Source organism: Panicum hallii, chromosome 7, assembly GCF_002211085.1.
Source record: "Panicum hallii strain FIL2 chromosome 7, PHallii_v3.1, whole genome shotgun sequence".
Lineage (NCBI taxonomy): Eukaryota > Viridiplantae > Streptophyta > Magnoliopsida > Poales > Poaceae > Panicum > Panicum hallii.
Genome location: NC_038048.1, coordinates 30,507,386 through 30,520,967, shown reverse-complemented (window position 1 = coordinate 30,520,967; position 13,582 = coordinate 30,507,386). Strand labels below are relative to the sequence as shown.

The following is a 13,582-nucleotide window of genomic DNA, read 5'->3' as shown; positions in this document are numbered from 1 at the left end:
ACTCTTCTCCTTACTATACTCAAGCCAATGGTCAAGCCAAAGCAGCCAACAAAGGGGTTATCAAGTTAATAAAAAGGAAAGTTGAGGAAACACCAAGATGTTGGCATACTACTCTGAATGAAGCATTGTGGGCCTATCGTATGGCTTGTCATGGGTCTACAAAGTTGTCTCCTTATCTGTTGGTTTATGGGCATCAAGCCGTATTGCCTTGGGAATTAAAAATAGGGTCGAGGCTTATGATGTTTCAAGATCAACTCATGGCCGATGATTACTCGGCTTTGATGAGAAATAAATTAGAAGATTTGGCGGGATATCGGCTGAGAGCCTTGATCAGTATTGAGGAAAATAAGAAAAGGATAGCCAGGTGGTACGATAAGAAAGTTAAAGTTAAAGAGTTCTCTCAAGGAGATTTGGTCTGGGAACTTATACTGCCGATTGGATCTAAAGATCCTAAATTCAGCAAATGGTCACCAACGTGGGAAGGACCGTATCGCATAAACCAGTGTGCTCCGAGCAATGCGTATATTTTGGAGACGCTTGAAGGAGAAGAGTTTTCCAGGGCTTTAAATGGGAAGTATTTAAAGAGGTACTACCCCAGTTTATGGGTAGACGCTTAGCCGATTTGTATGGAAGTATCAGATGAGCTATAGCCGATTTGCTGATATCGCTTTTGGTATAAAAACTAAATAATAAGGTAAAAATCATTGAAGATTTATTAGCCGATTGGATTCGGTTCTCATCGATTGAATACATGGCCGACACGATACGTGTCGCCCTTAGGGCAAAAATTACATCAATGAACTTTGGATCTATGGGATTACAAAGAAAAGATTACATCTGATCTTGGATTGATAGAAGAATAAAATAGCTAATAAACAAGTATAGTTTGGAGAAGTCACCGGCTCATACATAATTGACACAAATCGCATAGGGCCACAATCAGGATTTCGGAATCCCTATTATTACATCAAGTCTAGAAAATCTTGGATTGATTTTACCGCTTGTAGATGGATTTGACGTTCTTCTTCAGAGATTGCTTTGCCTAATTGCGTTTTGATGATGTTAATTTCGTTCCTGCTCTCTAAGGTTCTTAGCTTATCTTGAAGGGTAGAGGATAATAGGCCAAGACCTTGAATTTGCCGATTGTTTTGACGCCTTGGGCCGGTAGAATTAATTGAAGATAGGACTGAAGTCAAATCTGGTGGCATGTAGGGGCTGTTTGGATGCCTGCCTAACACGCCACGCCACGCCACACATTTCGCGCCACAGGTGCGGCGGCCAAATCGGCTGCCGCACCTTAGGCGCGGTGTGGCGCCTAAGGCAGGCATCCAAACAGCCCTGTAGTCTCTAATTTGTTCAATGTTAGCTTGAATCAGATTTTTGTCAGCCTGAGAAAGCCTCTCATTGGATTGGAGAATTTGAAGTATTGCTTCAAGATTATTAGTTGTTGAGGTTGGAGGCTACAGAAGAAAAGGAAAAATATAAAATAATGATGAAATCGGCGAAGTAAAGATAGGCTGGTAACCCTCACCTGATTGACTGAGGAGGAGGATGACGCCATGGCTTGATTTGGTGTTCTTCGGAATTTGTTTGCCAAAGAAGAAATGCAGGGGTTGTTGTGTTCCATGTTTGCCGTCCGGAGAAGAATGGATGCATGTATTTATAGAAGAGGTTGAAGGGATGAGTAACATTCAGTCAAATATGACCGTTCCAAATACCAACGTTCGGTCAAAAGCACTATAAACAGAAAGAGTAGGTAGCCATTCAAAGAGTCAGCCAAACGGAGATAGTGTCATAATATTTGCAACTATATGATTCTGCCTCGATGGGCATAACACAATGGAGTTTTTAAAACTAAGGCTACGGATTGTATCTATCGCACGCAAACGAATCTCATCGGCTTGCTTTATCTTCTTGAGATCGGCGTTAGCAGATCCAGAAATCGGTTGGATATTCTTGTGAAGCCGATTGGCTTGCTGAGCATATTGCGATTTCTCTTGTTCAAATCCATCAATAGCGTTCGGGAGCTCCGCAAATTTTGTTTCCTCTGCACTAATGGCATCTCCGATTAATACAATAATGGCATCTCCGATTAATCTGAGCTCCCTCATTAAATCCGCTTTTCTAGACTTGAGCCGATGGATTTTTCCTACGATGGCTGCAGGACTGGAGCAGCGTAGTGCGTCGATTCTTCTACGAAGATCTTCAACACGAGCTATAAGGCCCAACATGCCATATACAAATCGGGAAGAGCAGAAACGAAGAAGTGTTACCCGCTGGCACCGGGGACACACCAAGCTGCCACCATGTCGTCCACTGCAAGAGCTCCGGCGAGACAAGGCAAGGCCCAGTACCATCACGAACCACTCCGGCCAAAACACTGCAGAGCACGGAGCAGCCAAGAATGCCACCGACAGGAATGGTAGGCCAGTGACGACGCAAGCCACATGCCGCTGCGGCCGCCATCCCCGGCGCTCGCGCAGGCCCTGCAGCGCGGGCGTCGCGCGGAGCACCCAAAGGCCGCAGGAAGTGGCGATGAAGGGCAGCAACGGCACGCCGCCGGGAATGGCACGGGGCCACGGACGCGCACCCTCCCCAAATGGCAGATCAGGGCCCCGGGAGGCCTGAAACGACGGCGGCGGCCGCCGGACCGACCGAAGTGGCGTAGGCTGGCAGCGACGCAAGACACGAGCCGCTGCGGCCGCCATCCCCCGGCGCCCGCAGGCTCCGCAATGGGGGCATCGCGCGCAGTACCCGGAACCCGAAGGAAGCGGCGACGAAAAGCACCAACAGCTCGCCGCTGGGAATGGCGCAGGGCAATGGCCGCGCGTCGAAATCCAGCAGCGGAACAAGCACCCGACCATCTCAAACGGCTGACAATGGAGGTCGGGCTGCTTCATGCTTCAGCCGGCATGCCCCAAGCGGAACCGCAAGGGGCTTGCCCCCACGGGCCAGACAGCCCCGGATCCGCACCCACCAGTGCCGGATCTGCGCACAGCCGGCGAAAAGGACGCCGGCAGCCAGCGACTGGCGGCTAGTGCAACAAGCCCGGCGGGAAAAAAGGAGGGAAAGGAGAAAGGGAAGATCCTCAAAGGGAAGGGGCGCCCGCGGCCGCCCTCATCGCGGCCGAGTGGACTTCCACCGGCGAGCTCCGGCGGCGGCGAGTCGGAGGGGAGGAGTGAGGGAGCGTTGGGGAGAGGGAGGCGGCAGCGCCCGGGTTGCCCCTAGGCATCTTTTGATAAAGGTAGGCATAAGGCATACTCGTGTTACTTCAATTTCGAAACAAAACGAGTTTAAAGCACAGGGATGTTCTCCAGCACCTACTGATTATGGAAAAAGTAGTCATGGATATCGCCGAGACAACTATACAACATGCAAAAACGCCGCAAAGCCGAAACTCCTCAAAGGTTTGGAATATGAAACCGATAAACTGATTCACCATATTCGGTTTACTATCCTTACATTGACACCATCATTCAACCTTAAGGTTTACATGGACAAGACACCGATAAACTGATCCACTGTATCGGTTTTGACAACTCACCACTCTGTAATGACTAGTAAACTGAAATATGAAACTGTCTGTCTAATCACTAAATCCTTTGAGTTCATGATAAAACCTGGGACCCGGGTTATCTCCATCTATGCTTGGAATTCTTTTAGTCATGAACTTGTGCAGCCGAATGCATCGTATATCAAGATAGCGGCACACCTGCTCCTGCAACAAACAGTTCAAGATTGCCGAACGAGTGTGAATGTGTGATTCTGATGGACAATTTCCGACAAGTTGGTGTTCATCCTGCTTGGCTGATAGCTGGCTATGATGCTTATGATAAAGCCAAATCATCCGAGCTCCGCATGTTGTTCATGACTTGGCACAGCAACACTCATACTGTGCCTGTCATCTAGACGCCAGAACTGCACTGCATGAAGCATCATCATCCCGCCAAATAGCGGACATCCTTACCGTGCAGCTCCCAGAACATCCCACCTTCAGGGAGTTCGAGATCTGCATGGGCATCATCAAGAACCAGATGCTGGTGTTGGCTTCTCCGAAACTATTTCACTTAAAACTTGGATGTTAAACTTTATACACTACAACTGAACAGCTCTCCATTTCTTTCTGCTTACAGTCTAAAGATATAATGTTTATAGAAGATACAAATAATTAACACAATAAATCAACAAATCATAACCTAAAACCACATCAATTTACATGTCATCAGCCACACCTATGTGACAAGGACTAGTACTATACTATTTCGGCACCCCGTTCTGAAGGGCAACAGCCCCGGGGCACCAGGTCAAGCTACTTTGCTACTGTCGCCGCCTTGTACTGCGCCTCCCTGAGCCTTGGTCCACAAGCCTTCTGAGGGAAGGCTGAGGAGCGGAAAGCCCTACAGATTCCGGAATGTCAAGGTCACTGTTCGCTGTTGGGCCAGCCATCTCCGACTGCATCCTTGACAAGTCATGTAGTGGCTGAATCTGGATTCTTGATTTCTCGATCTGAAAGGGAGCTCCAGTTATGCAGTGATGCATAGGTGAAGTGCAAATTTGATGCGCACTGAGTATAAATGCGTGCCATAAAAACTACAGCTGGCATTTTCCTGGTTATGGTTACGTTTTTAGAGGGCCCAAAAACTTTGACGTTTTGTGAGTGGACGCAAGTACACAATTAGCTTAACTTCAAATCTCGACTTGACTAACATACCAGCTCCTGGTGAAAAGCATGAGAATAAGCTTCAGAAAGCCTTCTCTGCAGATCATCTTCTTTCTTCCTTTCATACTCATAGTTCTCCATTTCATTCCCTCTCTCTTCCAACTCACGATATAACTCTGAAATCAGACATCAGTTTTCATCAACCTCTACTTTAAAAGCATGCATATGACGCAACCTAATAACAAGGTTGTTCAATCAGACAGCAGTTTACATCAACCTCAATTTTCAGAATATGCATAGGACAGTATTAATTACCAAGCCTATGAAAGGAATCAAAGATCATGTATTATAAAAGTTACAAATGCCTAACTTCAGCACTTGTTTAAATTGCTTTGAGAAGAAATCCACATAACATATATGGCTTACCTGTAAATACTGACAAGATCCAGATTTGTGTTGGAATATCAAATAGCGTCTTAGCTAACGTCAATGATGACTTCAGGATCTCTCTAGCCTGTCCTGCATCATGTAGCTGAAGCGCTAGTGTGCCCAGCATTGTTAGGTACTGAGAAACCAATTGGATGTTACCCAATTGTTGGTGTGCTATTCTTAAACCACTTGCAAGGCGATTCCTGTATTACGTAATAACGTTATAAGAATTAAATATCGATAAAATATATATAGAAATGCATTTACAATCATGCTAACAATGTGCTCAGAAGGTGACATAAAGTTGCTGTGATAAGACAAAAGTAGGACCAATAATGCAGATCACAGCTAACACATCATGTATGTGCACCCTAATCCTATCAGACAACATGCACAACCATTTACAGTGTTCTCTTTTTCACTAGTTACTGAGTCATTACACTTACCGTGCTTCTTGCGGATTATGCTGTCTCATAAGCAGAAGTCCATAAACAAAAATTATACAAGTCTTCTCTCTCACGCCAACAAAAGAGTCCATTGTTCTAAAAGCAGGACCAACTAATTCTAGTGCCTAAGGAATAAAACAGCAAAGCAATATTCAGTATAGTCAGCTAGCTTGAAACAACAGAAGAAAGGAAGAAAAGTGTAATACTCTTATCAAATTCTAACATACTTGTGAAGATGATTCGGCGTCACCCTTACATATGTATGACACTGCTGCATAGACTTGGCACATTGATTGCATTGATTTGCTCTCTGTCAGCTGAGATCATCACAGGCAAACTAGCATTAACAGACTTGACATATTATAGGAAGACTTGCAGTTTTCATCCGCATGTTTATGCTTTGGCAATCTTGGAGAGGATATATAGAAGATAGCCGAAAATACCTTCATTGCTTCAAGGAAATGGAAAGCAGCCTCATCAAAGCAACCAACAGAATGCGCATATTGTCCCCTTAACATTTCAATGGTGCTTTCACATCCTTGAAGAATTGTTGGGAAACGAGCAAACCAGTTTTTCATCTGTGCCAAAGCCTACAGAAAGGTGGTTAAAATAAAATGAGTAAGCTATAGCTAAGAACCAGAAGATCACTAGATCAACTGTGACAAAATCTGATTACATCAATTCCATAATCTGCATATAATATAAATTAGGCCAACCTATCATGTGTCCGCCATAAACTAATTGGTAGAACTAAGATGTGCTCATAATAAATGGACAAGCATTTTCAAAAGGCGAAGTACTAGTGTGTTTAATGATAAACTATAAAAGTCTAATAGTTAAACATACAAAAGAATCATAGCATGCTAGCTAAACATGATCTACTTGTGTGTTTACCTCCTGGGCTTCAACAAATTCTGATCTTGTCAGTTCCACAGCAACTTTGTTTTCCAGAAACTGAAGTAAAAGCGTCAAGTACAGCCCAGCTGTCCATATTGTTGAGTGTTCCAAATTTACCTCTGCATAGTATGCCAGTTGTAAAATGAAAATAGATTAGTGATGACTGACTGACCACACACGAGTCAAGTGAAGACAAATCAAACAAGATGAAAGGAACAGGAGAACTAGAACACAAGCTAGACTCAAGTTGGTAACATTTATTTCTTTTATAGTGTACAAAAAAGACTCGCATATGTGGAATAAGTGAATAATCCAATAACAAGTGCCTAGCAGTACAATGTGCAAAAAGAAAAACATCCATTAGGACATATTCCGTCCTTCATCTAAAAGTGTCCGTTTTCTATTTATGTTTGAGGTGATTGGCTGGAACAGAGATCAACCATATGGTTAGGCCATTGGGGCTCTATAGCTCCACTGTCTACAGAAGGTAAAAGGAAGAAAGAATGAAGAAAATGAACGGATGACCATATGAATGAGAAAGGGCTGACATAAGTACTAGCAATAATACTCAGCACCTAAAAATGTAACCAATTGTGAGTTGCGAAAAGTGTATATCACTGAACTTTCTTAGGAAAAAAATATTAAAATGAAACTAATGATGAGTGTGGATGTTCAACGTTATTGGCGAACAAATGCAGCGTGGTTACAAACTCTGCATACATTTACAATGGCTGGAACTGGGTAAATAATTACTAAGTTTATGACCTAACTTTGGTTCAGCGGTTAGCAAGCGTATAACTGCAGTATTAGAGTATATTAAGGATATCTCTATAATAGGTAGATTAGGATTATATCCGGATCCTACCATATCTGTAGTAGAGGCCCCTTGCCCTACAAATCATGTACCCCTATATATACCAGCCTAAACCTCAATGCAATACAATCTATTATACGCAATCTATTATTCTACATGGTATCACAAGTCTAGGTTCTAACCCTAGGTCTCCTGCTTCGGCTGCCCTCACGCCGCCCCCGGGGAGATCGATCTCAATGATGTCCACCGGGGGCAGCGTGCCATGTTTTGCCGCCGATCATTTGATTCGGCTGCCATAGCCGCATTACTGTTGTGTCGCAGTGCAAATTACGGTCTCCGTTGTGCTTCGTGTACGCCGGCGCCCCATCGATGAACGCCCATGCCACCTCGTCTCACTAGACCATCAGCATCGAGCACATTGTCCTCCTAGGCAGCACCGCACCGCGTGGCTCCTCGTCGTAGGCCGCTACAGGCCTCCGTGTCCAAGCCACATGCAAGGTGGGCTCGTGTTTGCCTGGTGCTGCTGCGCAGAGGCGACTACTCTCTTCCTGGCGAGATCCTTCAAGGCACAACTGACCTCCTCTTTTTTTTTCTCCTTTGTCGTTGTTCACAGTAAAGGAAAAGAGAATTGGGGAGGCACAGCTGTGGGCACACAAAGATCAACACGGAGGTGCTCAATCGTTGCTGCTATATCTTTTCTTCGCCTGATCAAAGATCGGGATTGCGTCGCCCACCGCCCGTCGACCTCACGCCTCTACTTCGACATTGGCGTCTACTTCACCGGCTTTTCCTCATCTACGACTGTGTGGCATGGAGAGATGGACGGTGCCCTAGGGGATGCCCGTCCGCACCACCCACCTCGCCGCTTCGTCCACGCGTCGATCTTCGCCGGCTCGTCGTCGCCTCAACCGATCAGGACGCCTCCGCCGACTTCACCCATCATCGTCTCGACTCGCGCATACTCGGTCTTATCAGCCGATGTACGTGATCCACTCGGCTCCCGTGACGTTCGTCCTCGTACTGCGCGCCTCTTCCCCGTGTATGGAGGGCTGCCGCTGCGCCGCCTCGTCGGGCAGCAGCGGCGCCACCCGTGGTCTCCTTCGTTGTTGCATCTCACCGCCACCGACCACATCCACGATCTCGTCGTCAACTACGCGCCGTTGCACCCTGCGCGCATGGTCTTCGTCAAGCTGTTCGAGTTCTATGCCGTCTTCTTCCAGCGTAGAAGAAGGGTTCTCAGGTCTGGCAAACCCCCGCACGCGTCGCCATGACGGCCTTGACCTCATCCTCAGCGTCGATATTCCTCCCTGATGACTGCCTTGACGCGTCACCGTCTTCGTCTACGGCGCTTTCTCTTATGCGCCACCACCTCTGGCGCCCACCATGGTGCGTCCACGGCTTCATGAGCGGCTACCTCGACTTCAGCATCCGTGACTGCTTCGACGACCACGGCTACCCTACGCACGACATCCACGACCATGGTTATTCACCCTCGTCTCGGCTACCTTGACATAGGCACAAAGGACTATCATCTGGATGAGGATTCGCCAGTTTTCTCCAATCACAGCATTCGTATCGCACCAACGTTATGTCTGCGGGGGGATGTCAGTCCGTTGGTTTCTACCTTCGGCTTCTTCTCCAGTCTCACCGTCTACAGTACTCCCGCTGTGACTACGGGGGAATATTAGAGTATATTAAGGATATCTCTATAATAGGTAGATTAGGATTGTATCCGGATCCTACCATATCTGTAGTAGAGGTCCCTTGCCCTACAAATCATGTATATATATACCGGCCTAAACCTCAATGCAACACAATCTATTATACGCAATCTATTATTCTACATGCAGGACACTAAAGGGTAACAATACAATATTGCTCTAGTATTGACAGGGTGAAAATCGTAGGTAGTGATCTCTAAAGCAGGGAAATATGGTTGTAACGCTAAAAAGGGTAAAGGTGTTAGTCGAAAGTAAGTACCTGTCACACCATCCACAATGCCAAGCTTCACAAGTTCATCTGTGGAAACAATATTTAAACACATAAATAAAGTACAAAATAGAAGAAGGCAAGATTCGGATTTTCAGCTTTACATGCACCAGAAAAATTCTATCTAAATTCTAACTTTTAGAAGATCCATCAAAAAATCAATACCGCAAGACTCAGTACATACTCATTAATTTCGTTCCGATGACTATTTAGGTAAGACATTTGGTCCTGATTTTTTGTGGCCTTTATATTATATTTGCATAGGGAACGTAACCACACTCAAATAGACAACAAAGGGCTGAAAGGAGAACTCAGTGGGACATAACTTGTGCAAGTAGCGATACTGACGATAGAACTGTAAAACGGTCACATTACAATAACTCTGCAGTAATTCTGGAATGATCAATGGATTCTTTTATTCTTTATTTTTTTTAAAAAAAGATTCACCCCAGTGACCAAAAAATTACTACATGCAAACATTACTACATGCAAACAAAATATGCAGAACTGGGGAAAGTTTAACTGGTTTGCAAGGGCAAAGCAGGAATAGGTGATAGGGAAATCTGTAACCTGCCAAGCACCCTCACAAAAAGTAAGTGTTATAACTATATTGGTATCTAATAAATCGATCATTAATTAAGATATGCATGTGCCTGGTGAAATAGATCCTACAAGAAAATACCAATCTAACCCTCTTCTAAATGGAAGGATAGATTAGTTGGCACAACCCTAAAAAGAGGACCTCTCAAGGTGCACACGCTTCAATAAATATGTCAACAATCTAGTAATCGTCAGTGTCAATTTTGCCACATCAAGAATTGTATACCATGAGAAGCAGCTAAAAGTTTGTTAATGGGGACTGAACTCAGCAGCGCATACCATGAATGAGTCGAAGTCCTGAATCTATTCTCTTCCCACACTCCTTAAATACCCCTTTAGGACGACCCACCATGACGACCATGAGATCTACGAGCACAAAGACAGCGGTCCGCGGGAGCCACTCCCCATGCATTGGCGGTGGCGCCAAAAGCAACTTATCCCCATAATCCAGCACATCAGCCAATGAGTCATAGCCGCACGACACCCGCAGCTGAGCCTTGAGCTGCCTCTGCTTGTGTGACAGTGCGGACCTCTCCCGCTCCTTCAAACCAGGCTGCCCTAGCGTCCTCTCCACTGCTCTGAGCTCATTAGCAAGCTCCTTCATGTGCCGGCATCTCTGCAACTCGCTCTTTGCAGCTGTGTCCAGCCGCTCTACACGCTGTGAGGCAGCCTTGTACTCACAGACCCTCAGCAGGTAGAAGGTCCGCAGCAGCTCAATGTAGAAGAAGAGCCCAACCCAGTGCTCCTTCTGCATCCAAATCAGCAACAAGTACAAACAGGCATTAGATCACATCTTGTCATTGCTGTTTACGGCATTAACAGGAACCCAAATCTGCAGTACCTGCTGGGCCGGGAGGGCGTCCCAGAGCTGTGTGGCGTGAGTGACGGAGTTCTCCACCGCGGCGCTGTCCTCCCAGCAGAGGAGGTGCACGTGGAGCGCGGAGGCGGCAAAGAAGAGCTCGAGCTGGGGGCTCCCGAGCTCGGCGGCGGCGGTTCCCCCCGCGGAGAGGGCCGAGAGGGCCGACGCGGCGTCCCCGTCGACGGTGAGCGCGGACGCGAGCTGCGCCTGGAAATTGCAGGTCCACAGCAGCGCTGGCCCGCGCTGGAGGAGGCCGGAGGCGGATGCGGACGCGAGGAGGCCCAGGGCGCGGTGAAGCACGTGCTTCTGCGAGGGGAGGGCCCCGAGGACGGCGTAGGCGCCGGCGAGGTGGGAGTGGGCGAGCAGCTTGAGCCGCGGCGGCGCGGAGGGGAGCGGGGAGAGGATGAGGAGCGCGCGCTCGAGGTGCGCCTTGGCGGCGGCGGGGGCGCCGGGGCGCGGGGCGCGGGAGGAGCCCCGGGGCGCGAGGAGGAGCGCGGCGAGGCGGAGCCGCGCGCGGGCCTCGGCGAGCGGGAGGAGCGCGGCGGCGTGGGGCGGGCGGAGCGCGGACTCGAGGCAGGAGGCCGCGGCGGAGAAGTCGCGGCGGCGCTCGGCCTCGTCGGCGAGCGCGAGGAGGCCCTCCGCGGACGCCGACGACGCGGACACGGCGGCTACCGACATGGCGGCGGTGAGTCCGGGGGAGAGGGAGGGGGCGGGCGGCGACTAGAGCCCGGCGGCCGGCATGGGGGTGAGGATGGGGAGTTTTGGGGGTGGGAGGCGGGAGCTTGCAGTGGAAGGACGAGGAAGGAAGTGGGGGGAGAAGCGGGTGCGGGCGGCGCCGGCTTCAACGGGGGTCGTGCGTGCTCCGGTTTGCTTGTTGTTCGGTCGCCGCTCCTCCGAACTCGAATGGGGAAAGTTGGGGACTCGGCCCAAACCCAAAGTCGATCTAGGATCCTGGCGTAAGTGTAAAAACAAAAACCTGAGGTGTGAGATTAAAACGTTTTGGCAAGCTTTTTTCCCCCTATCCATGCATGAAATTCAGCACATGCGATGCGTTTGCTTGCTTCAAACCCCAAACCTATTTGACACATGTTCAAATTTGAAATATCTTTAAATTTGAATAAAAACCTAACCAAGAAAATTCTCCAAAAATATCTTTAAATCTAAAATTTAACATGGGCTAAAATCCTTTTGTAGTATAGATTACCAACTTGTTTTTCTTTTTCTTAATTTTCTACTTTCGGCCCAATCCACTCAATCTCTTCCCTCATTTCGGCTACTATGCACCTAACTTGAACTCACCTACGTCACTAAGTCTCACATCGTATTTCTCTTTTCGTCGACATTGCAGCAGTAAAACGGCATGTTGTTGCCGGTTCACCAAACATGTCCGCCCTCCTCTCCCGGCCATTTTTCGTCATCCATCCTTTTTTATGTCCTTGATCCAATCATGGCCCACCTTTATCTTCCACGCTAAATGTGTTGTTATCGGAGCTCAAGCGATGCACTCGGGCATTGCGGCTGCTAGCTCGCGGCCTGCACTCGCGCAATGCTGCCACCTTGTCTCAACTTCACCCAAATCGCGAACCAAGATAATATGCTCCCGTGTATCATGATAGGAGTTATTTGTACCCTTCGTTATGTTCCCCATGAGATCTGTGCCAACAGCCATGTACTTGAAGTCTGAACCGGTCAAGTACCGTGTTGCAGACCGTATAAAATAGTATCCTCGGTTACGGTTACAGTTACATACCTGTTGGATACTTCTTCCTCTGTTAATTTAGCCGTCTTCACTTTTCTAGATACATACACTTTAGATACATAATATTAATATATATCTAGATGTATAAATAAAAACCGTGCATATCAAAAGTCAAAACAAATAATAATTTACAATGGAGGAAGTACTTAATAAAAATATTGACCGGTCCTCTCCCAGCGTTCAAGATTCAAGATCATGTGAACAACCTCTCTTTCCTTCTGCATTCATCTTCTACCAACACACACTCTCTCTCTCTTCTTAGATACGGCCGTGCCAACGCTAGATCCACCACCCTGCTAGTCGGATCTGCTGTTCTGCCGGGCGGATCTGTAGTTGTTCACGCGGGCGGAAGGTGATGCTGTCGGCACCACGGCAGCACCGATCGATGGAGACTCGGCAACGGCCACATGCGTATGCCTCTGCCCCCGCACCAAAAGCAGCAGCCGATGCTGCCGCCAATGCCCCTGCCCCTCGATCCCGCGGGGCAGCCCTACTCCCAATACATCATACGTGGCAGTGCGCATAGACACAAAGCAAGGTGCAAGGCAGCCTGCCATCCCGCATGGCGCACTGCCGGTCCTGCAGGCGTTCGGCTACTTCCAGCCGTGGCCGCCGTCACCTAAGGTGGAGGTCGTTGGCTAGGGCCTCCCTAGCAGCGCCGCATGCGATGACCTGTTCAATGCGTACATGAGCATGCATGGAGGGGCATGGACAGGCTGAACAACTCCGATGGGGACAGCCGCAACGACATGGGCACCAATGGTGCCGACAGCCCAAGAACGTGTCCGAGGACTACGACAGCGGTACTCTGGGGTGACACCGGCAATAAGAACAGGGATGTTGCCATAGAGTCTGCGCCGCCTTTGGCGGGGCAAACCGCAGCTTGCTGCGCCTGGGAATCATATGCAAACGGGTAGAGATGGAAGATGGAGGGGTGAAAACGGCCACGGGTGAAAACGGTCGAAAACCGTGTGCTATAGCTCACGGGAGACCAAAAATGGGCTGACGGGTGACCGAAACGAAAACAGCCGATTTCGGTGAAAATATTTGGAAACGACACCCATACATGGAATCATATGAAAACGGGTAGAAACGGAAGATGGAGGGATGAATTCAGCCATGACACGTG

General features: G+C 48.2%; 1 protein-coding gene across 1 annotated transcript; it reads right to left on the bottom strand.

Annotated features, from left to right (window-relative positions):
- Positions 1-4,051: 4,051 nt before the first annotated feature.
- On the bottom strand, positions 4,052-11,612 carry LOC112900169 (sister chromatid cohesion protein SCC4). Its single transcript, XM_025968943.1, has 10 exons — positions 10,677-11,612; positions 10,115-10,583; positions 9,227-9,265; positions 6,430-6,551; positions 5,979-6,125; positions 5,763-5,852; positions 5,536-5,660; positions 5,087-5,292; positions 4,712-4,836; positions 4,052-4,506 (listed from the first exon to the last, which is right to left on the bottom strand). Exons 1-10 carry the CDS (start codon positions 11,370-11,372, stop codon positions 4,318-4,320), a joined length of 2,208 nt encoding a protein of 735 aa, XP_025824728.1. The 5' UTR covers positions 11,373-11,612; the 3' UTR covers positions 4,052-4,317.
- Between the last annotated feature and the right edge of the window lie 1,970 nt (positions 11,613-13,582).

What these genes read in the sequence shown, in the direction of transcription:
- LOC112900169 (XM_025968943.1), bottom strand. Translation starts at nt 11,372, where the DNA reads ATGTCGGTAGCCGCCGTGTCCGCGTCGTCGGCGTCCGCGGAGGGCCTC. An exon ending in ACGCCCTCCCGGCCCAGCAG is followed by an intron (nt 10,584 to 10,676) that starts GTACTGCAGATT and finishes ATTTGGATGCAG; the next exon opens with AAGGAGCACTGGGTTGGGCT. An exon ending in GATCTTGTCAGTATTTACAG is followed by an intron (nt 4,837 to 5,086) that starts GTAAGCCATATA and finishes GTCTGATTTCAG; the next exon opens with AGTTATATCGTGAGTTGGAA.